At 49.5% G+C, this 22,293-nt stretch overlaps 2 protein-coding genes across 4 annotated transcripts; one reads left to right on the forward strand and one right to left on the reverse strand.

Annotated features, from left to right (window-relative positions):
- LOC122387440 (DNA-binding protein SMUBP-2-like) lies at positions 1–4,541 on the forward strand. The gene is made up of 3 exons (XM_043377632.1): positions 1–521; positions 795–992; positions 1,276–4,541. The coding sequence occupies exons 1-3, from the start codon at positions 390–392 to the stop codon at positions 3,178–3,180; spliced, it is 2,235 nt and encodes a 744-aa protein (XP_043233567.1). The 5' UTR covers positions 1–389; the 3' UTR covers positions 3,181–4,541.
- A 5,502-nt stretch (positions 4,542–10,043) lies between these two features.
- LOC122387442 (collagen alpha-2(I) chain-like) lies at positions 10,044–14,796 on the reverse strand. Of its 3 annotated transcripts, XM_043377633.1 has the most exons (6): positions 14,681–14,725; positions 14,267–14,367; positions 14,077–14,188; positions 12,816–13,398; positions 12,288–12,455; positions 10,044–10,815 (listed from the first exon to the last, which is right to left on the reverse strand). In XM_043377633.1, the coding sequence occupies exons 3-6, from the start codon at positions 14,080–14,082 to the stop codon at positions 10,574–10,576; spliced, it is 999 nt and encodes a 332-aa protein (XP_043233568.1). In that variant the 5' UTR covers positions 14,083–14,188; positions 14,267–14,367; positions 14,681–14,725; the 3' UTR covers positions 10,044–10,573. The 3 variants fall into 3 exon arrangements, with proteins under 3 accessions (XP_043233568.1, XP_043233570.1, XP_043233569.1); XM_043377635.1 differs by lacking the exons at positions 14,077–14,188; positions 14,267–14,367 and having other exon boundaries at positions 14,569–14,796; XM_043377634.1 differs by lacking the exons at positions 14,267–14,367; positions 14,681–14,725 and having other exon boundaries at positions 14,077–14,195.
- Between the last annotated feature and the right edge of the window lie 7,497 nt (positions 14,797–22,293).

Consider the following 22,293-nt stretch of genomic DNA (forward strand, 5'->3'; position numbering starts at 1 on the left):
GGACTGCGGAGTCCTGGCGCGCGCTGCTACCAGCCCCCCAGTCCCGAACTCCCGACAGACAGTGATAGGGTGGCGGGTGACGCTTGTCCCGGAGTAGACGCCGACCTTCTACCGATAGGACTAGCACCCCTCCTCGTGCACGGGCCGTTTCGGGTGTGCGCTGAACAGCTGGGGTGCCTTTCAGTGAATCACAGATATCGCGCCATGACGTGGCCGTTATCAGTGCCGCCGTGATGGCAACAGTCAGCGAGATAAAAAGAACCCGGAATTGTTGCAAATAGCTCCAGTTACCGACAGTGACTGGCAGGGGAAACAAGTGTAGCCAATGCATCTTACAAAGTGCGTTTCTTTTTCACTGAGCGATGTGACATTCGGAAGTTTTGCTAGTTATGGAAGACGGGGGCTGGACCGTAGTGCAACGGCGGCGCAAACGCATCCAAACAAGTGCCGGAGATGCCAGAACCAGCAAGTCGACTGATCCGAAGAAGAACGAACCACACAATGGCTCAAACTCATCAAAGGTAAACTTTTTTTGTTTATGTGGTTTGACCTATTCATCATTGATAACAGCGTGCCCAATGCCTATATTTGGGAATATCAGTTAGTCAGGAAAAAAACGATAGATACTTTATTGTTTGTATTTAACATCTGCTTCATCATAAATTGCTAGGTCGGGCGGCGGTAACTCCAATTATTATCACAGCACTCCTACCAGTGAAATACCTACATGAGTGCCATCATATCAACCAGGACCGTATCATAATGCTCGTCACCAGTCAACGCCTTTATTTCAGGGCTTTCGATCCACCAAGAGCCAACCGGACCCCAAAGCACGGCTCGTGGCCGGGAAGAATCCTACAGCTGCCTCTTCTCGCGGGATACGCTGTGCCGTATGTGGTGATTTCAGCTGTATTGCCCAGCTCTCACCCCGCGAGGTCCTGCTTCGACTGCCACCAGCGGGACCAAGTCAGCCAGAATCGTCTGTAAGTGAAGTAAGTGACTTATTACATCACACCCAAATTTGCTTGTTTCTGCTTGACGTCCAGCTGGCTCTTTTAATTTCGCGGAAAACAGTTTCTGCAGCAACAGATAAAACATTAACTGAAGAATTTGCCAGCATGCCAGATATAATTATCACGTATCTTACGTTCCATTACTAACAGGTCAGCAATCGTTTCATTGTGCTTCACTACCTTAACACCGATAAAATAAGGTAATCCATACCTCACTTGTTTGCCTCTGCTAACTGACGCGTGTCGCTGTCGACTGCCGCAGAAGTCGCCGTCATCTCCGCTCACCTGCGAGGAGCTGAAGCGGCTGCATCTGCCCCTGCTAGATCTGGAGCATGGTGCCGAGCTTGCCCGTCACATGGAGATGGCCGAGTTCGGCCAGCTGAAGGATCTGCTGGTAGACGGCACGGAGGTGACGCCTCACGGACTGCGGCTGTGGGTGCTGCGACCGGCCGATGGCACCGGGAACGGGCCGGGCGCAGCGGCCGTGGACGAGAGGTTGTTGCCAAAGCACAACATTCGCGCTCGCGAGCCAATAGAGGTGACCAGAGATAAAGAGGACCGAGAGGAACTGGATGCGGAGAGCCAGAGGGCTGTGGTGTACCGGGTCACCGACTATGAAATCATGATCGTTATAGAAAAGGGTGGCAAACTTACTCAGGGAAATACGGTGAGCATCAAGAGAGTGGACGAAGATCGTATGTACTGGATGATGCGTAACATCGTGAGAGGACTGGACGGCATCTCTGGAAGAGCTCTCCGGCTGCGAGCAGTTCTGTTTGGTGAGTGGCCCGTAGAATCCGCGGATAAACTGCCGGCGAAGCTCGTCAATGCAAACGGAAAGCTGGACTTCTACAACGTCGGGTTGAACCAGCTTCAGCGCGACGCTGTGGAGTTCGCCGTCCGTCAGAAGCATCTGGCCGTCATCCATGGTCCGCCCGGGACTGGCAAGACCACCACCATTGTCGAGATCATCCTGCAGCATCTGAAGATGGGCTGTCGCATTCTGGCGTGCGCCCACGCCAACACGGCTGTGGATAACATGCTCGAACGACTAGCCGAGAAGAACTCCCTCCACAGCCTTGACCTCCGTATGGTACGTCTTGGACATCCAGCTCGCATCAGGGAATCGCTGCTCGACTTTTGGCTAGACAAGGTGGCCGATTCACTCGATGATGGTGTAAGCCACCACCATGGCAAAAAGGGGTCTCCATCTGAAGCCAAAGCACTACAGAAACTCGTTATAACGAAGTCCAAAGTTGTCTTCTGCACACTGGCCAGTACGAGTGGAGAGGGCCCGCTGGAAGCACCCGGGCACCTGGGCCTGGGTGCGTTTGACCTGGTGGTGATCGACGAGTGCTCACAATCGATGGAGGCCGCCTGCTGGCTAGCAGCGCAGAGGACCGGGAAGCTGTTGCTGGCCGGCGACCACCGCCAGCTGCCTCCGACCATCATCAGCAAGCCTGCAGCGCAGTGCGGCCTGGAAGTCTCCCTGATGGAGCGTCAAGTGGAGCTGCACGGGGAGAAGGCGGTGCGCATGCTCTGCACCCAGTACCGGATGCACGAGCTGATCCAGCAGTGGCCGTCTCAGCAGCACTACGACAGCCGTCTGGAGGCGGCGCCGGCCGTGCGCCATCACCGTCTGACCGATCTGCCCGGCGTGCGCCTCACGGTCGACACGACTCCTACCTTGCTGCTCGTCGACACGGCCGGCTGCGGGCTCACCGAGGCCAAACCTGACGAGGCCCACTCGAGAAGCAACCCCGGGGAGGCCGACATTGTGGTGGCGCACGTGGAGGCTCTGGTACGTGCCGGCGTGTCCCAGGACCAGATAGGCGTCATCACACCATACTGCGCCCAGATCACCCGCGTGCGCGACGGCCTAAGGCTCCGCCGACTGAAGGAGGTGGACGTTTACACGGTGGACGGTTTCCAGGGACGCGAAAAGGAAGCCATCGTCGTATCGTTGGTCATATCCAAGAAGTCAGGCCTGAGCTTCGTGACAGACACGCGCCGCATCAACGTGGCCATCACTCGCGCCCGGCGACAGCTGGTGATCGTCTGCGACACGAAGATCTTGGGCAGAGACGACGACGCGCGGTCGTTGCTAGAGTACATGCGGCAAAATGGCGAGGTTAGGTCGCCACGGTACTGCAGGGATGGGCCCTAGAACCCGAAAATACGGAGGAAAGTAATAATGACGTTTGCATAGTATCGCAAATTTTTAATTGTAAAACTTCGATCAGACGTCTCACATGTAATATCCCTAATTCAACCATCGTTTTACACATCACCGATCGCGGCCTTTTGACGACCCTGGAACCTGCCACAAACGCCGACAAGCTGCTTCTGGACATGTCGACCACGGCCTGGAGGAAGGCGGCCTGCAGAATTGGAAGTTGTATCTTTCAAGGGCTCGTGACTGTATGGCGACCCAATTCACTAGAAATCACCTGCCCCAAGAACTTGTCACTCCCATTCCAAGCGCAAAGAACAGTGGCGGCGCAACGCCTTTGGGGGGCACTGCCGACTTTTGGTCCCATTCTTTTTATGCAACACCAATAGGGCTAATGTTAAAATGACAAAATCAAAGGGGGGCACTGCCGACTTTTGGTCCCATTCTTTCCATGCAACGCCAATATAGGGCTGATGTTAAAATGACAAAATCAAAGGGGGGGGACACGGTGCCCCGGTGCCCTCCCCGTTCCGCCACCTATGTGGCATATAACATCCGTTAAGGTACTTTGTTGTCGATTGAAGTCGATTGAAGCCGGAATTTGGTATGGAAAAAGAGAGTGGCTAATTCTAAACGGTTTTAAGTTGAGATTAGACGCTATTATTTCTAGCGCAGTGCACAAACTCATCCACGTCAACGTTTTGAGTCCGGAATTCCGCGCTAGGCTCCGTGCAGTACCAAGGTGTTACCGAAAACACCATGAATCAAGTATTCCACCGTCTCGATCAGTTCGAAACTAGAATAATACCGGTAAACATCCACCGTTAAAAACATCGTTAAACATCGTTCCACCGGTAAACATCGCCAAGAAGAGTAGCGGTCTTCTTTGGGGGTGGGGGGGAGGGTAGGATCTTTCGGTCTAACGAGACCATTCCAGAGCCGGAAGGTTGACAGGAATTAAGGGAAGACATTGGTCTTGGCGGATACCTTGGCTAGTCGTCGGCGCTTAGCCCATCCAGTGGGCAGGCCACCTGGCCCCCTGACTCTCACCGCACCCGGCTACGGGCCTGCTCCTATTAGGGGAGCTTCCCGCCTTTGTTGTAGGTGTGTTGCCAGATGTGAACACGAAATAGGATCAAGCTATGCTTGGTGCTCAACGAAGATAATTAGGTACCTAGGTACTTCAACTGGTTGCATTTATATTTAATATATTTTCATAGAGAAATGTTAACGGTACCGGTCTTGCCTTTGATAATTGATCACTCATCATCATTCTCAGGAGGCTGGGAACAACTGAAATGCGGGAACTGAGAGTACCAATACAAATGGAACCATGATATACCGTCACAAATCAATCGTTGTTTCTCTTTTCTCCTGCATAGGTATGATGCTGTAGTTAGGTCAATAGTAACCTTTGAGAAAGACAAACTACAACTTCAACTAAGCCCCGTACACGGGAATAGGTACGTACTAATACGATCCTGAATCGCTGCCCTTGCCCTTGTACCCAACATAGGCGTCGCCAGAGATTTTCGGTTGGGGGGCAAAACCAACTTTTGTGTGAAATATTGCCTTTCCCCAGTCGTTACTCACTCGTTTTGCATATCATTCGACGCGCAATGGTGCGAGGAATCCGATGGTGACAAAGTTTTCCTTCTAGCTATGACATGTATGTTTTTACAGAAAAAATCGAAATTTTGAAATTTGTGGACAAAAACGACCGGTAGAAATTCGGGGATGCGGAGCCGTGGGAATTTCAGACGGCTCCGGCTCCGGCTCCGGCTCCGGAGAAAAAAAATCGGCTCCGGCTCCGGCTCCGGGTGAAATGCCATGGCGGCTCAGGCTCCAGCTCCGAGTAAAATGATCCGGCTCCGGCGGCTCCGGCTCCGGCTCCAAATGCTCAGTACATCCCCTATACAATTAAATACGGGTGGAAGAAAAAAGACGATGGAATTGGTGCACGTTGCTTCTGTATTTCCATAACAAGGCTATTTTCATATTTTGAATACCGCATGTTTTACTGCCATGAACTGTCAAACCGAACTAGGTCAATAATTTTTCCTCTTAACCCGCGCCCGGCTGGGGGTCCTGGATTTCCACGCCCTGCTGGGAGGGGGGGTGTTTGAACACCCCCCCCCCCTTGTAACTCGGCTCCTGGGCCACGTAGCGATACGCGGAAGGCGGCGTTCGAAAGAGCGTCAAAAATAATGACGAAATCACTTGTCAATTTTTTGGTCAGGTCAAAGGTCAGGTCACCAGAGGTCATTAAAGGCAAAATTTCGCCGATTTCCAGGTCGAATGTCGAAAATTTCCAAGAAGCCAACGCATAACTCGGGAACCAATAGAGCTACAGCGCCGCGGAAAAGTGCATTCGATAGCCCTATTAACGCCCTTTCTGAGTAATTCTCTCAGATTTGACCTAACGTCAACGGTTTTGCCTGCAGGGGGCAAAAACTGCAAAAATAGCCGATTTGTTCGGAAACAGTTTTTCTGCAATAACTTTTGACCCAAGCCTTGTACGAGCTTACTTTCACCGGCATCGTGTTCCTCTCGTCAAGACGCATCGAATGAACTATAACTTGAGGTCAACTTGAAAATTTGACCTCAGGAGTCAGGTCAAGGTCATGACCTGACCGGAAAGGGTCATGTTGCATATCAGTCGATCCGTATCGTCGAGCTGAACACATATAAGGCGTTTTCATCGCTCTAGCATGCCTCTATCAAAAGTTATTTGCGAAAAACTGTTAGATACCATTCGTGACCTAAGATGACCTCAGGGCACAAACACGGGTCACGGACACCATTTTCATGTTCAGTTTGTCTAAACCACTTGTAATTCGGTGTTTGGGAGTGTTTATAAAGTCTTTCGTCCAAAAGAGGCGCATTTCAATTTTCTCCCATTGACTTATAATGGGGAGGTCGCAAAATTGACCTGACCTTAGGTCATCGATATCAAAATTCTGAGATACACATTTTGTACATGCTATTGCTCTTAGCAATCGCTGAAAGTTTAAAAGCGATCGGTCACTCGGTGTAGCTATGACAGACATTGAAACTTTTTATGAGGTGAGGTCACTTCAAGTGACCTGGTGACCTGACCTTGAATGACCTTGGTCTGAAATTTTCACAACATGTGTAGAATTGATGTATGATAAGGTGTACCCAAAACGGCGGCGCTCCGCGCCGCCGTTTTTGAGATATTCGCGAAAAACCACAAAGGGGGGTGTTCAAACACCCCCCCCCCCAGCAGGGCGCGGGTTAAAAAAGGAGCCGGAGTCGCCCCCTTTTTTGACGGCTCCGGCTCCAGCTCCGGCTCCGGGCTATATTGTTTCACGGCTCCGGCTCCGGCTCCGGGCAAAATGTGTCGGCTCCGGCGGCTCCAGCTCCAGTTCCGGCTCCGGCTCCGCACCCCACCCCTGGGTAGAATTACAATGGCTGCAATTGACGACGCACTGCAGAGGGTCCCTGTGCAGACTCATCACTCATGATCATTACCCAGAAAAAGGTGAAAAACGCTCCATTTAATCGGATCACCCTGCTAAAACCTCCATTCACGCATGCATGCAGAGGTTTTACGTGAAATGCATAGAACTTATCCCAGCCGCCGATTGTAGCTAAGAATTGGGCATTCGACGGAGACTGAGAGCGAATGTCGGAAGTGTGAATCGGAAGTAAATTAGTTGGTAATTCATCTTTGCTCCAGTGGGAGGAAGTGTTTTGTTCACTCGAGTACGAACAAAAAGTTTATTGTTTTTTTCGTGTGAAGGGAAGCGCTGCAAACGTGAGCAATAATGTTAAACGGGGCCAAAAGTTACGCACGGCATAGCGGCAATGGATCCCTTAGAGATAGGCTTTGGACTTCCAGGCCATCTCAGGCCACTCAGGGTCAGTGTGGACTCTCAGAAGCCTGCTTAGGATCCCGGAGATCGGCGTGGGTCACCCAAAATATTTACGTGTATGTGGTGCTTTACGGCTTTCCGAGCCCGCCCAAGGTGGAGCCCTCTGCTTCAGAAGCCAGTGTGGGCGGCGGGCGCTAAGAGACTACGCCCAGGGTGAGCCTAGAGCCCTCGGATAAGTGTGAACCGTTGGGGTCTGTGTTGAATTCCTAAGGACCCTACGTAGGGACATAAGAAACATGTGTTGCGGCCCTCAGAAGGACACGTGAGTTGTGACCCCTCAGATGCCGGCTTGGGGGTAGCAAAGTCTGTCGCTTCAAAAGTTCGGCTGAACTATCAGAGGCCAGTTAAGGTTCTCGGAAAATTTCAAAGGCATCCTCAAAGATTCGTGTGGCCCTTCAGAGGTCTACGTATGTATAGGTAAGGTCCTAAAAGATCCCTGTGTCGGCCCTCAGAGAACATGGACACCAGTGGGACTCTCAGAGGCCGGTTTGGGCCCTCTGAAAGCTTCTTAGACATCAGTGCAGAGCTCCTTAGGAGCCTGTGTGGAAAGCAAGCTCATGAGCTCTGCGGCACTTGAACGGTACTTGAGCCTGTCGCAGACATTTGACGAGTCGAGAAAGGCCCCATAGATTTCGTGTCACGCTTTGAACGAAAATTATGTGTCAGCACTCCAAAACTTATGAAAATCATCTATAAAATGTAATAAAGAACCAACTTGGAACATGGAATGAATCACAGCATTGACATTTCCGAGTCTGGGAGTCGGAGTCTTGAAGATTTTAGCGACTGCGACTCTGACTCTGGTTTGAACTGCACGCTCCAACCGAGTCTGACCTTACAGACATTCTCAGAAAGGTACCCCCATTTTTTCCCGACTCCAAAATCTCATCGGATCTGTATCGATCTCAGGGGGTGCCCGGTCCGAGGTTAGGGGGGCAAGCTGCCCCGCTTGCCCCCCCCCCGTGGCGACGCTAATGGTACCCAACATTAAGGATTGAAACATAGACCTCTGTATACCGGTATACAGAGGTCTATGATTGAAATTATTCCAACAATAGGAGACTGAAAGAAATGCTCGAAATTCGGATATCTGAAGTTGTGAAGTGGTTTGGATCGTCATTCATAGAAGGAAGGGAAGTTTCCTCCTGCATTTAACCTTGGTGTAATTAACAATGATTTCTTTCCGGTTCCTGGACTCCGGAAATCTACCTAAGTGAAGCATGACCTGAGGCTAAAGGCGTAATTAGTCGACCCTCATTGAATGAAGCATCCACTCAAATGAAACATTATTAATTAGATGCCCGAGAAATGCGTCGAGCACTGGCTCCAGCCAACAGTGCAAAATGCGGATGAAAATGCTATGGTTTCCATTTGTTGTATGCGCATTAAAAGATAACCGGACTTTAAGCCGTGTTTATCCTCTGTAGTCGCCCAACCATGGTGAAGCCAGTAGGTATCCTCTGTCAGTTATTCACGATTTCTTATTAACATGGCCCGTGTTTATGCAAAAAATCTGCGCTTTTATTTCCTGAACGACCAATCTGGACTGCAGTGTTTGATGGGCATTGGGCATTTCGGTAACATAGCGGGGTATGTTAGCAACTCGGCATACCTATAATAACGGGTGTGCACTTAGTTTCTGGAAAAAGTTTGTGCTGCCATAACTTAAGTGTTTGAACTTAGACTAAGATGATATTTGGCACATATATAAATTGCAACAATAGTTAAAAGCTGTCAAAAGAATTAGGCGCTCTCTCCTCCCAGGCGGTCTAGAGCCCACGTGCTATACAGACGCCTCCTGTTGAAATTGCGCGGCACCTCCAGGTCCAGGTGTGGCGATGGCTAGCGCGTTATGGACTTCAAATAGACGCTGATATGCACTTAACATCTTCCTTAGTACTATTTTGTCTTCAAAAGTCCACATTCGGTCGCCGTTGAGATATGCCAAGAAGATTCTCTTCGCGACTCACAAACGGTACATGTGCGGCGACCCGTAGATCCAGCGCTCCGCGCGCACAGTGACTGCATTGTGGTGTGATCATGACACCTATACTTTCCTGGGGTAGTGATGTTCCCAATGTGACAAAATTTCTTTATTTAAGCACTGCTGTCAAAAGATATCGATGTCGGCACTGGCTACATAGGGCTAACATAAGATTGGATACCGCACGTGGGGATTTGGCGGTCCACTGACCAGGAGATAGCGTCAAAAGTGGTCAACAGGCTGAGGTTCCACATTTTGTGAGCGCCTGCCTCTCGAAGTGGTGTTTTACCCCATCTTCATTACATAAAATTTCCCTTTTAGGCGATCTAATTCCAGCATCCACAGGTGATTGCTTGATTCGTCTGTGCACTGAGCATTTATCATGATAGCTTACAGATCCATGTCTCATTGCTCCTCTGCTGCTTTTATCGGCTGCCGAATGCTGGATCATGGTATCTCTACCCTTTTTGGTATACAATATCACAATTTGAATTTTTTCTTCGAAAAATGGAAAACGGGAGGACGGGAAACGTATCGGGAACGCTCACAAGATGGTGAATACCTTTTACCAGAACGAGCCTCTTCTGCTGGGGCACTTTCGCCACGAATCAACACACCTGCACACTGTGCATGTGCCACGCACTTCCCCGTGCTTGTGCCGTTCCTCTAATGGCACAAGCTTTCTTTCTAGCAATACCTAGAAAGCGCCAATGGGAAGAGAAGTTGTTTCTCTGGAATTTTTGTTATTTTTGTGAAAATTCCGCCACTCTTTTCCGCGTTCATGACTTAGTTGTAAGCTCCTTTCTGTATGAAAAAATAGTCGGTTTGGTCTGAATTTTGGCATGCTCATACCAAAATGAATGATTATTCACTATACGAAAGTTTGTTTTGATATCTTTAATAGTTTTAAAGATACGGATGATCAATCTTTTTCCAAAAACTAAGTGCACACCCGTTACATGGCAATGGATGGTAATGCTTTATTTTTATTGGTATATGCATGTAGTGCATGCATGTAGTGAATCGCTGCTCGAGATTCGTCACTGTTCACTGTTCAGCCCATTTTGTCACATTAAAGGCTGGAAACGTATAAGATATGGTACTCAGAGCAGCGGTCGGGACTTGGAATCAGGCTCCGCGGGTCTTTCCGTGAACTGCATGCAGTTACTTCAGCCTAGCGTCTTCGTCCGGGTCGCGAAAAATTCCGTCTGCGCCACACAACTACGCCTTGTCACGTTGCATGCAGTCACTATATTTACAGCGCATCTTTTTCACCGCGCGGCGGCGACGCGGACAATCGGTGATACAATGGAAGGATACAAATCCAGCACGCAGGACACAGACCTCTAGCAGGACGCTGACAGTAACCGCTCTCGGGTTTGCCGGTGTGTGCGTGTCAAAACGGCGTCCGTCAGTGCTCGCGCCAGGCACCTGACGCCCACCCTTCACAGGTCGCTCAGCCGCCTCCTCCTCCTCCTTCACCTCGTTCCACACCCCGTCCCGACTAGAGCTCGCACACAAAGTGATGGCGGTAGGAGCACTGCTCGTCGTGCCACGCCACGCCGTCGCCGTAGAGGTCGTTGAGCACGGCGATGCAGTCCTCGAAGCCCTCAGCATTGTCCGGCTGCGGCTGGAACAGCGGGCCCGTTCTGCTCCAGCGTGTGTAGCCGGCAGAGACGGCCGTGCCGTCGGCCCATCGGAACTCGCCTGTCTGGAACTTGCCCGACGTCCATAGAGAGCGAATATCTGCAATTAACGGGCGGCGGCCGGTCAGCCGGGATGCCGTGTGGGGTACACCGACACCGATCAGCGGGAGCGAGCTTGACGGACAGATGGGCCTTTAAAGCGGTACACAAGTCCGTTGGGTTATAGAAACGACGCATGAAAACATGAGACTAAACGGAATGTATAATTGGCAAGAACAGTGAGTGTGTTGTTTGTCTAGAGTTATACAAAGCGGAAGCAAATCACCAAACTGCTTTCGAGTCACGAGCCTAGGTCTTCGGCATTGGAGTTACAGCCTGACGAAAATAAAGGAACAACGGGTTTTCGCTGTGAAGTTGCGAATAGCGGTGGACGGCCATGAGCCAAGACGTCTACCAATAATTAAGGGATAAAACCGCTGCTGAGCGGAGCCGGGCACTGGTGGTGCGTTCGTACTTTGCACGGGTTGACCAGGTGATTCACCAACCGGATGCATCACATCCTGCTGCCTCGGGCGTGGGGCTGCATCCTGGTACGGCTAGGCTCCGTGACAATCGACACAGCCATTGTGAGGCAGTTCGACAATCGCGGAGGAAAGGTGGAATAGAACAAAGCCAAACCTAATTGAAGTAACGGCTCATTTTTCATCGGCGTTATTTTTAGGCAACGAAGATAAGGTAAATTATTAAGCAGATCACATGACTTGTCACCCCCAGCTAGTCCTGATAGCTTGAGTAATGGATGAAATAAATGATGGAAAGTAGCAGCTAATGGCTGAAGGCACGGTAATTGCTTAAAGTGGACGCTTTGGCATTCGGAACACTGCACTGCAAAAACTGGCTTTTGCATTCCGGAGCAGCTAGGGTCGTTCCTGGAGATAATAACTTTATCTCGGTTAAGAAATATAAGTAGCTGCCAACCGCAAAATGTGTTAATTATTTTCATGTTTAGGTATATATATATATATATATATATATATATATATATATATATATATATATATATATATATATATATATATATATATATATATATATATATATATATATATCCCAATATTGGCCTAACATTCCTGTTATCTTTTTAACATAAAACAGGCTGGAATGTTTGAACGGACATATTATCTCGGCGTTCACTCTGGGGACTGAGGGGCTGAGCCAACTGACCGATTTTTTTTCTATGTAGATAACTCAACAAACTAATCATGCGATCAGCCTGGCATTTTCTACTGATTCTCGCTTTCATGGGCCAGCGGTCCCCCCCCCCCCCTGACAACCGGTGGATGAGGTTGGGTCCACACCCGGACCCGTATATCCTCTCCGGGGTGACCGTTTGGGAGGCGGGCAAACTGTCCCGACTGGGCAATCCGGTCCCACCGGGACGGTTTCGCCTCCGCGGCTCACTGTCGGTATCCCGCACAGCCCAATACCTAAACTATATCCTATATCATCCCATAGCTCTTTAACGTTCTTTTCAGGCCGAAAGAGCCGCAAAAAACTCTCCCCCGCACTCACCCTCAGCCTCTTCGTCGAACAGCCAGGAGAGGTAGCTCTGTTTCTCCCTGGTGTTGACAGAGATGAGCTGGCCTCCCTCCATGCGGCAGATGTCGTCCGCCTCCGCCCACGTGTAGAGCATGCGCGTCGGAGGTGCATCACGCCACGACAGGTAGTAATAGGGACGGCCTGTGGGCACCACAGAGTCGGCTGATGTCACAGAGGTCCAAAGTGCAGCCTGCAGGGCCGGATATGGCAAATCCGGCCGGGCCGACTCGTAACGTCTGCCCCACACGAACCTGTCATGAAATGTGTACTATGTGGGAATGCTTGAAACTCGTTGTCGGAGTATCCTTGAAGTACCTTTGTTAATTGAAACTATAGGTATATAACATTCAAATAAAAATAATGTTTGTGGTTCTAGGCACTAGGCATATGCTGTGTTTGAGATAAATATGAAAAAGTTATTAAAGATACCTATCTTATTGTTCCTTGCTGTTCTTCAACAGAAAGTGGTTTGCAAATTTCGGAGGACGGTCGGCTCCTTACCTGGCCGGCCGCGGACCTGGCTGGTCACGCCGCGGGTATTGCTTGGACCTTGAGTACTTCCTGCACCTTGAGCGCCGACCGCACCTTGAGGACCAGCCGAAGCTTGACCGCCGCTCGGTCCTTGAGAACTGCCAGAACCTTGAAAACCACCTGCACCTTGCGAATAGCCCGCAGCTTGAGCAGCGCCCTGAACCTGATAGTTGTTTCTTCCTTGGTACGCGGGTCGGCCACCGAATGCGCTAGGACTCGTGAAGCCGCCAGAGCCACTGTGTCTGCCGACGTTACGGTATGCGCCAGAGCCACCAGACGGGCCGGCACCAGAAAAGCGACCGGGTCCGGAGAAGCCGGGGCCGGAGCCGGGACCGCCGCGGCCATTGTACCACTGGGTAGGCGCGCGCGCCGGCTGCTGGGGCGGCGGCGGCGGCGGCGGCAGCGTGGTGGTGGGCGCGGCGGTGGTGGTGGTCTCCGGCGCCGCCTCGGTGGTGGTCGACTTCCTCTTGGACTTCCGTCGGGAGCTCTTGTTTTTCTGACCCACGGCCAGGGCCAGTAGGGCCAGGACCAGTAGTGTCCGGAACGCAGCCGGCTGCCGGCGCAACACAAAATCATTATTTACTGCCTGTGCAATTATGACAACTCGGTTATCAGCGTGATTTTGAAGTTAAACGTCACTCGCCTACATATCATAAACCAGCATCATTTAAAACGCTACTGTAATTCAATGGCTTGGCCTATTATTTTAACATGACATTTTAAAATGTAGTGTACGTACAAAAACAAGGACAAATAATAAGCAGTAACACAAACAACTAATGGAGGCCATCACAACAACCGACGTTCAAATCCGTAAAAGATTCACTTCACTGCTATACCATCCTCTCCTCACAAAGACACACACTTGCATGGATGGAGCTTTTCCAGGGAAGTTGGTGGGGCAAAAAGTCGTCAAACCCACACGTCCAATTATGAAGTTGAATAAAATGCCACATTGAATAAATTCCTATCATTACAGATATAATATTTTGCATTAAACAGACATTTCAGGGCTCTTCAATGCGAAAAAAAGATTAATTTGCAAAGCAACGAAGTCTTGGAAATCAGCTAAAGTTGGTGGGGCAAAACGCTTATTGGTGGGGAAAAATACCAAGTTGGTGGGGCAGCCGCCCCACCAACTGTATAGGAAGCTCCGCCCCTGCACACTTGCGATGCTCCCGATCTGCTAATCAGTCGGAGCACGAGGCAATGCACCTGTCGTCGAACATACCTTCATATCGAGTGCACGGACCGGCTTCGGGACTGGTGTGGGTCGTCTGCCGACGCACCGTTATATACTCGTCCGACGGGAGGCAGTTTTCCTGGTCCTCTTCGAGACGCTGCCCGGTGCGACACCGGCCCGAGCGACCGCCGCGGCGGTCGCTCGGGCCGGTGTCGCACCGGGCAGCGTCTTCGCGCCGGAGACGGAATACAGACCGCGCTGCAGCGACGACGACAAATAGCTGCGCAGCGGGTCGGTAGGCGGATGTTTTTGGATTGGGTGTCGTCTCGATGTTTAGGTCTGTCATGGGCAGGGATATTATTTATATACATAGTACTTACACCTGAAAAACCTTTTTACAGCCGGGGGAACCCCTCTGCCGCGTCCAGATAGGCCTACAAAATAAATTATTGGTCTTTAGGAACATTGTGGCGGAAGGGGAGGAGGAGACCGCGCAATTCAGTCGTAGAGCTATCGGGGGTCGGACTGACCCTCCCTCACCATTGCTTCCACGTCTCCCCTTTGTTATAAGCCGCAGTTCCGCCAGCCCTCGATCGGGAGCACTCGCCTAAAATCTTCGTTGGGAACCCTAGTTATTCTTATATTGACTTGCCTAATTTATTATGATGGTAGAAAATGACCTTATGCTCATGATACAATGAAATGATATTAAAATAAGTCCAAAAATATTATGATATATTTCGACTTGCGTCGTCTTCAGAATGTACATTTTCAGAATTGTCGACGAACAAATTCAAATCCTTTCAAAATAGCGTGCAACATTTTTGTGAGATCTCTGGCTAACAAATTACAGTCAGGTCATACCTATAATAAATTTTAACAGCGTACAATACAATGAATACAATATCACTCATAATTATGCTCAAACTAGCCATAGCTCACCTCCAACGAATTGCCTAATTTATCTCATGAAGGCAGATCCGTGGCATGAAAGGGGCTCTAGCCACCTCAGTTGTATAACTTCTTTTAGCCGACTAAGCATTGGCTTTGATGTCCCGACGACTTGCGCAATGCGCATTAAACTCATCGCAAAGACCATGTAACGCGATCAGATATGACCCAGTACCCAGCCTGTCAAAATTAGCAATAATCAACGACTATCTATATTACTATTTGAGGAGGGTGCGTCTGTCCGTTACCGAGGTCCCGACTTGGTCGTGCTTTGCGTGGACTACAGGCCAGACCGTTGCACCTAGCCCGATGAAATTTGCACAACTTATAGATCAAGGATGCGCGACGTGCCTTTGAGGGGTCTCAGCTCGATGGGATTGGTAGGGAGCGCGTGGCACGTGCTCAAAAAGTGCAAATTCGCGTCATAGACTTTACATGTATAAATCGGCTTGCAAAATCGGGCGAAAATGGCTAAATTTGCCCGACACGGGTCCGATCCCCGTGCAATATCTCGGTAACCGTGGGCCGGATCGGCACGGGGAAAACAGCATTGTGTAGATAATTGAACAGGCTATCGAATGATATGCGGTGCAGGGGATGGCACGTGCCACGTGCACCCGTGAGGGTACATTGGTTGAAAAATTGCGGTTTTTGACGGATTTTGGAATTGATTTTATTTTTAGGTGACCATTAAACGGAGCGAGTTGGAACAGCGCCTGTTGGCAAGAGAAATGTACCGCCTCTCATGGGAAAATTGTGAAAAGCTGATTGATCCAAATCAAGGTGGTACAAATCACGGGAGAAAATGGTGTTTGTATATTTTGTGCCACTTTATTAATCACACAGGTTTTGCTCAATGATCTGATATATCTGGCAATTAAAAATGGCACCGTTGGAAAGAGCATTCAATTCTGTCCAAGGTTCAGTCTTTATTTTTGCATGATGAGCAACAATATTCTTAAAAATGTAAATGTTCCAAACCATTACATTGTCATTTTTAGCAAAATTCATCGATGGCCCTCAAAAGACTTCACGCCAGTTTTCGAATCATTCTTAAGTGTAACGCATGATAATACGACACGGGCACCTCGATGCGATGTATCTTTTTTGTTTTATTACAAAATGCTTGACCGTCAAAAAGCAATCGAACGAAATGGATACCAACCAAATCGACACAGAACAACCCAATGCCCGCGGGTCACAAATAACCCTTCTTCGCGTTGCGGAGCACGCGGGTAACCCTAGTACCTACCTATAGTTCGTTTTTTTTTTTCAAAAGGACGCTGGCTCAAAGTTCAATATCGAAGCTCTCACGTGAGTTTGGGCAGCTTCAGTGTCTGGCCAATAATTTCTTACCGAAAAAATAATCGATTTCAAATTGTGCACGGTAAGTAGCTGGAAATTGTTTCTCAAAAATGAACATACTATGATGACGTCAATGGTGGCAGCAGGCACCCAAATGTCCGTGCAATGGGACAAGTGTCAACGAATTTGGGTTAAACATAGTTTTTCACTGTTGCCGAGCTAAAATCGAGTAAGCGGTTCCGTCCATGATAGTTATAAGTTACATTGCAATACATGTTCGACAGCATGACGTCACCACTGTTCTCATATCTGATTCCAAAACGCACATATGGAAATTATCGGGAAGAAATCACATGTTAAAATTAGTCGACGTTCGATTTTCTCAGGTTCAGTTTTTGCTCGTTTTGCTCGCTAAAACACGTGCTTGTTCGAAAAACATACTTGGAGCCAGCGTCCTTTTGAAGAAAAAAAAAACGAACTATAACTAAGATTTCTTTTATAATAATGTAGCGGCGCTGCTCCACCGCTGGTCAAGTGATATTTAGTGGTTGCGACTCACTGAAGTCGCGGCGTCAGCTGCGCGGCAGAGACGTATTTGCTTTTCACCGGCGGCGTGGTCGAGGACGCGCGAGCCCTCCCAGAAGAGGACCCCCTCCGGCGTGTCGCGGACAGCACGGCAGCGAAGCGGCTGACGACGGTGACAGGCTGGAGAGAAGTGGGACAGGTGGCGTGGACGGAGGCTGGAGTGGAGGCGAGGATGGAGCCCATCCTTCAGCCCCGTACCCCACCGTGGCTGCGACCCGCGCCGGTCACCTTTGACCTGGAGGCCGGGACGCGCCCACCACCTGGATCGCCCGCTGATCGCCGAAGACAAGAGGCTGCCCTCTGTCTGGCCTCCCTCCCCCAGTGTGCCACCTGGGTGTGGACGGACGGTTCAGCGGAGGAGGGCTTCAGGGACGGCGGCGCTGGAGCACTCATCGTGTGGCCGGACGACTCAACAGAAGAGCTCCGTGCCCCGGCCGGTAGTTTGTGTAGCAGCTACCGGGCCGAGATGGTAGCCCTCCGCACGGCCCTGAGACACCTCTTAGAACACCCGGCTCACGAAGATGTCCCCATCGTCATATGCACAGACTCCCAAGCTGCCCTGGCGGCCCTCAGAAGCGGCCCTTCTGAGCAACGGACCCAGCTCAACAGCGAAGTCTGGGATGCCCTCACCCTCCTGACAAGAGAGGGTGCTCGTCGGCTCCACCTTCAATGGGTCCCTTCCCACTGCGGTTTAGAAGGGAACGAGCGGGCCGACGTCCTGGCCAAGGAGGCGTCGGCGCTCCCGCAGGAAGAGGTCCCTCTCGATGTGAGGACCGTGCTGAGGGCGTCCGCCAGAGCAGCGAGGGCAAAAATCGGCAGACAACGCCCCAGCGGGTGGTACCGGGATCTGTGGGGCGAACGCCTGCCTCCACCTGCGGCTGATCTGGACCGCCACGCGGCTGTAGAGGTGCACCAGCTGCGGGCGGGCCACTGGTCGGGCTCCGCCCAGTATATGCACAGGATCGGCCGTAACCCAACGGTGGAGTGCCCTGGCTGTAATGACCATGGATGCCGGGCGGGACGGTGTCCGGTGTGTCGGGAGGAGGCGGACACGCCCGGACATGTTCTGCTGCGATGCCCTGCCCTGATGAACCTGAGGTTCCGCCTGCTGGGCACCATTCACCCGTCACACGAGGAGATTCGGAGCGCGGACGTCGTCGCGGCCCTGGCGGCCGCGACCAGACGACTTCAAAGCCGAGAGGCTTCGCGGCAGTGATCCTGCCGCCGAGGGGAATCAACAACAACAACAACAACAGGACGCCATTTTCGCTTTGGCAGTCATCATGCCATGAACAGAGTTTGGCACCCGGCCAGATTCGGGACAGAGTATGTATGAATCAAAGAATATTGTCGTTTTGTTACCTATTTATCAGCTTATGTTGTTACCTATGGATAAAATCTGTGATATCGTTTCCATACGTTGATTTCTCACGTTGATAACCGATTTACCTAATTTACCTATATTTCGGATGTTTTTCATGCTCATAAGTCACTTAGTGTTATGATTTATGTTCATATTTATGATGTGCGTTTCTTTCTGTGTGTTTCTCAGGTTTTCTACGTTACACCTGCGTTACACCTCCGTTACACCTGTCACCTACGCAGTTACCCAATAGAATCTGAAAACTAACAACCTGTTTACCTGCCAAAGCCGTATCAAATAATGTGATCCGCTGGTGAAGAATGGAGTTTGAGGACACGTACAATTTAATAAGTTCGATTAGGTATGATCGAGGAATAAGCCGTAAATGAATAGGCGGGGTATACGGTGCCGGCTCCGGTCACCAATCCTGCTTGAGTTCCGAGTTAAATATCCTGGCGGCTCCGACTCCAGTCTCCAGATAAAATGTATAGGTACCGACTCTGCTGGCGCTTGAAACTCCAGGTAAAATACACCTACCTACCTACCGGCTCCGGCGGCTTCGACTCGGAACAATGCATATTACCGACCGGCTCTGGCAGCCACGATGCCCGTTTCTTCCCTCAAAAATAGAAAATAAATCCATGCTGAAAATATAAGAAGCTAGGTCAATGCCATAAAACGACGACAACACAGTCAAACAGGGCGACGGACACGAATCGGAAACCGATCCTTGTACAATGATCTACATCGTTGTGCTACATCGGATCCGCGCGGCAATAAGGCGACGAGACATAAATGGTTATTGGGTATCCCAATTTATGTCATCCCAATTCATGTTAGCTGTTCAAGGAACGTTACCTCGCTCTCCTGTGAAGGAATATTTTAGAGAACAAGGACAATTGTTTGAAGAGGAAACAATAAGTGTGGCACATTATATACATGACCAGAGAGCCGTTGCACTCAGAGGCGGATCCAGCTTAGAGTTTTTTTTTTTTTGGCGGGGGGGGGGGGCAAACCATATTTATCGATTCTTTCCATGCCTCGTCCATAGGCGTAATGTTAAAATTATGCCGTTTGGGGGAGGGCAAATGCCCATTTTGCCCCCCCCCCCTGGATCCGCCACTGGTTGCACTGGCAAATAACTTCAATAATTTAAGATTATGATCATTTAAGTAGTGTCCCTAAATGAGAGTGTTTCATATTGTTTGTAACATATTGACTTTCATGGTGTTCCGTGTTTTTTTATACGATCTGTTCGCCAATGAATCTAACAATCACCGAATGCTGCTAATTTTCGGTCGAAAGCTGTTACATTAAACGTTTGGAGCATAGGCGGCGTAACGGGGGGAGGGGCACTGGGGCACCGTGCCCCCTTTGATTTTGGCATTTGAACATTAGCCCTATGGGCGTTACATGGAAAGAATGGGACCAAAAGTCGGCAGTGCCCCCCCCCCCCCTTAGTTGAAGGTGTTCCACCGCCACTGATTTGGAGCCAGCTTGAACTTATTTCTGAATCCGTTGAGTAAAGATATGAGCTGCGCTAGCTGCATTATTATGTAGGAATATAAATAGGCATGCTACTTCTACAAACGAGCTCATCAACAAATTGGCATAATAGGACAGTTTGTGTTTTAACATGATGTTTGAAGGCACGTCGTCGTATTTTGTTGCGTCCAAACAGAGGTTGCCCGTGCGCAGTTGTGCACTGTTATAATGGTTGTGAGCAGATGCCTAAATTAGGAAGGAACGAGCAGTGACTACGCATTTGAAACCAGCATTGAAACGCTGGGTTGTAACTTATGCCTCGAATTTTCCGTGACGATGATCCAAAGAGCAAAGGCACTTGGACCCGCACACATTTGACATTACCGTGAATTTTACCAACAACGACCGATAAAACTCGTGGTTTCCGTGAGTTGACAGAACTCACTACAGAGTTATACTCGCTCACCCTTCACAAGCTATTCGTTGACTGTGATGGTTGTGGCGCTTATCACGCACTTAGGCGTCGCGTGGCTAATAGTGAGCACTGAGCAGAGGGTCACACTCGCAGGGACCGTGTGTGCTGCGGCACAGCCTACCCTTCCAGGCAACTGGTGCTCGGTGAGAAACGTAACATCATTCTAATATGCAATCAACTCAACGGTACATGCAGTAGTATGCTGTATGAACGAGATGGGTGGACCAATAACTCTCCTTTGGTATCAATTTGGAGACTAGCAATGCATGCTAGCTGAAGCGAAAGCACTGGACAGCTCGTAACCAAACGCCCATCCATTCAAGAGACTGCCAGCACATTCATAGTCGGGCGTGACGAGGATATGCTCGATTATAACGGCTCTCCTAAATGCTGCCACACTCTGCAGTCAGAACAATAACTTCACCAGAAGCCAATGACAGGAAAAGGTAAACACAGGAAAAGGTCATGAGTGTCTGCGCCGAATCAGCGCTCATCGGTGATATTAATTCCTGCCTCCTGGCTGTACCTAGGTATCAGACCCATCTCATCTATTTGAATCCAGACTTGGTATCGGCCAGCTGGCGATATTTTTTTTTTTTAGAAATTTTGTCCGAATGGTTGAATGGGTGGCTTTGGGCCCGGGTGCCCCGCTAAGCAGTGCTTGTTGCGGATGACACCACGGACCCACCACCCGACCTCGCCCGCGCCCGGTTCACCGGTGATAATTTGGATCGAAAGTTTAACGTGCCGCAGGTAGATGACGACGCGGTAAACGATTTAGCATTTTAATCAGCTGTCGCAATGACCTTATAATGATATTAATTGCTAAGCAGACATCTACTTTGCGAGGTGTGATGGTGTGTTACCTTGATGTCTTTGTCGTCGCCCAATGGATAGCTTGATGCGAACTCGCTTGGGAAATTAACATGACTGTGATGAAGAGTAGGCACCTGCATCTGCCTACATAAAGGTATAAACAGTTATTTATGTTATTTATGTTTATATATTATGTCATTGCGATAAATCTGACCAGGATTTAGTAACAAAGCGCATATCCTACACTGCAAAAATTAAAACTTTATCCAATAACGACACTATTTACCTACGTAATGCAAAAAATTGTGATAAATGCACGGTCCGAACAGAGAATACCATTGTTAAAGTGACCCTCCCACCTTAACATTAGATTTGAGTTGAGATAGCCAAAATGGGGTCCCTGGCTCACAATTACCGGTTTCGGCACTCACAACATCGAGAGATGCCTTAAATCGGAAATATTGAATTTCAAAATTGCATCATTTGGATTCAGAGGGGCTAATGCTTTTGAATACCCCTCTGAATGTGTGACGGCAGCGCAGATCTAACGATTTTTAAATGTTTGACTAAAACGTTTTGTAGCACGCGGTGGTATATGCTGCTTTGCGCGCAACAAGTGCCGCACTTTCAGCTGCCAAACTATTGCTTCCAAATAAAGTCGCTAGGAACAGCGGAGATACCAAAAAGTAAACAAAAGTAAAAGTCTAATATCTTGAAAACCGGTGAATATTTTTCGGTGAAATTTGGTAGATATTCGTTTTCGCTCTTTCTGAACCGAGCGACATCACTTTCATGCCAATTCATCAACCTTTTTGAAGGTGGGAGGGTCCCTTTAATGTTTCCAACGTTTGTGAAAACGAACTTTTTCCATTGTAAACGGAGCAAAACAGTAAACACAAGTGCTGTAGATGTATGTCGCGGCATGAAATGTCTTTATTTTGAACAGTGACTCCCACACTCGCATGACAGTGAATGTCAAGTTTTTCATCGTTTTCACTAAACCGCAGTTTCATGCGGTCGTACTTCCATTCGTGTCCCAGGATGCATGACATGCAACGTGACTGCTGCATTACATGCTATGTAATGATCGATGTTCCACTGAAGCCCTGCATCACACGAACCACAGGTGACCTCTGCACACAATGGCATTTATAACGTTTCACGCCATTGCCAAAGCCGCGATGAGAACTTGGTTTGCCTAAGTGAAATGATGATGATTGGGGTTGGTGGCGTGCCCAGCCTCTGAGCTGTTATAGCATTGCATTGAGCATTGAGCTGTTATACC

Source organism: Amphibalanus amphitrite, unplaced genomic scaffold (assembly GCF_019059575.1).
Source record: "Amphibalanus amphitrite isolate SeventyFive unplaced genomic scaffold, NRLGWU_Aamphi_draft 000286F_arrow, whole genome shotgun sequence".
NCBI classification, from domain to species: Eukaryota; Metazoa; Arthropoda; class Thecostraca; order Balanomorpha; family Balanidae; genus Amphibalanus; species Amphibalanus amphitrite.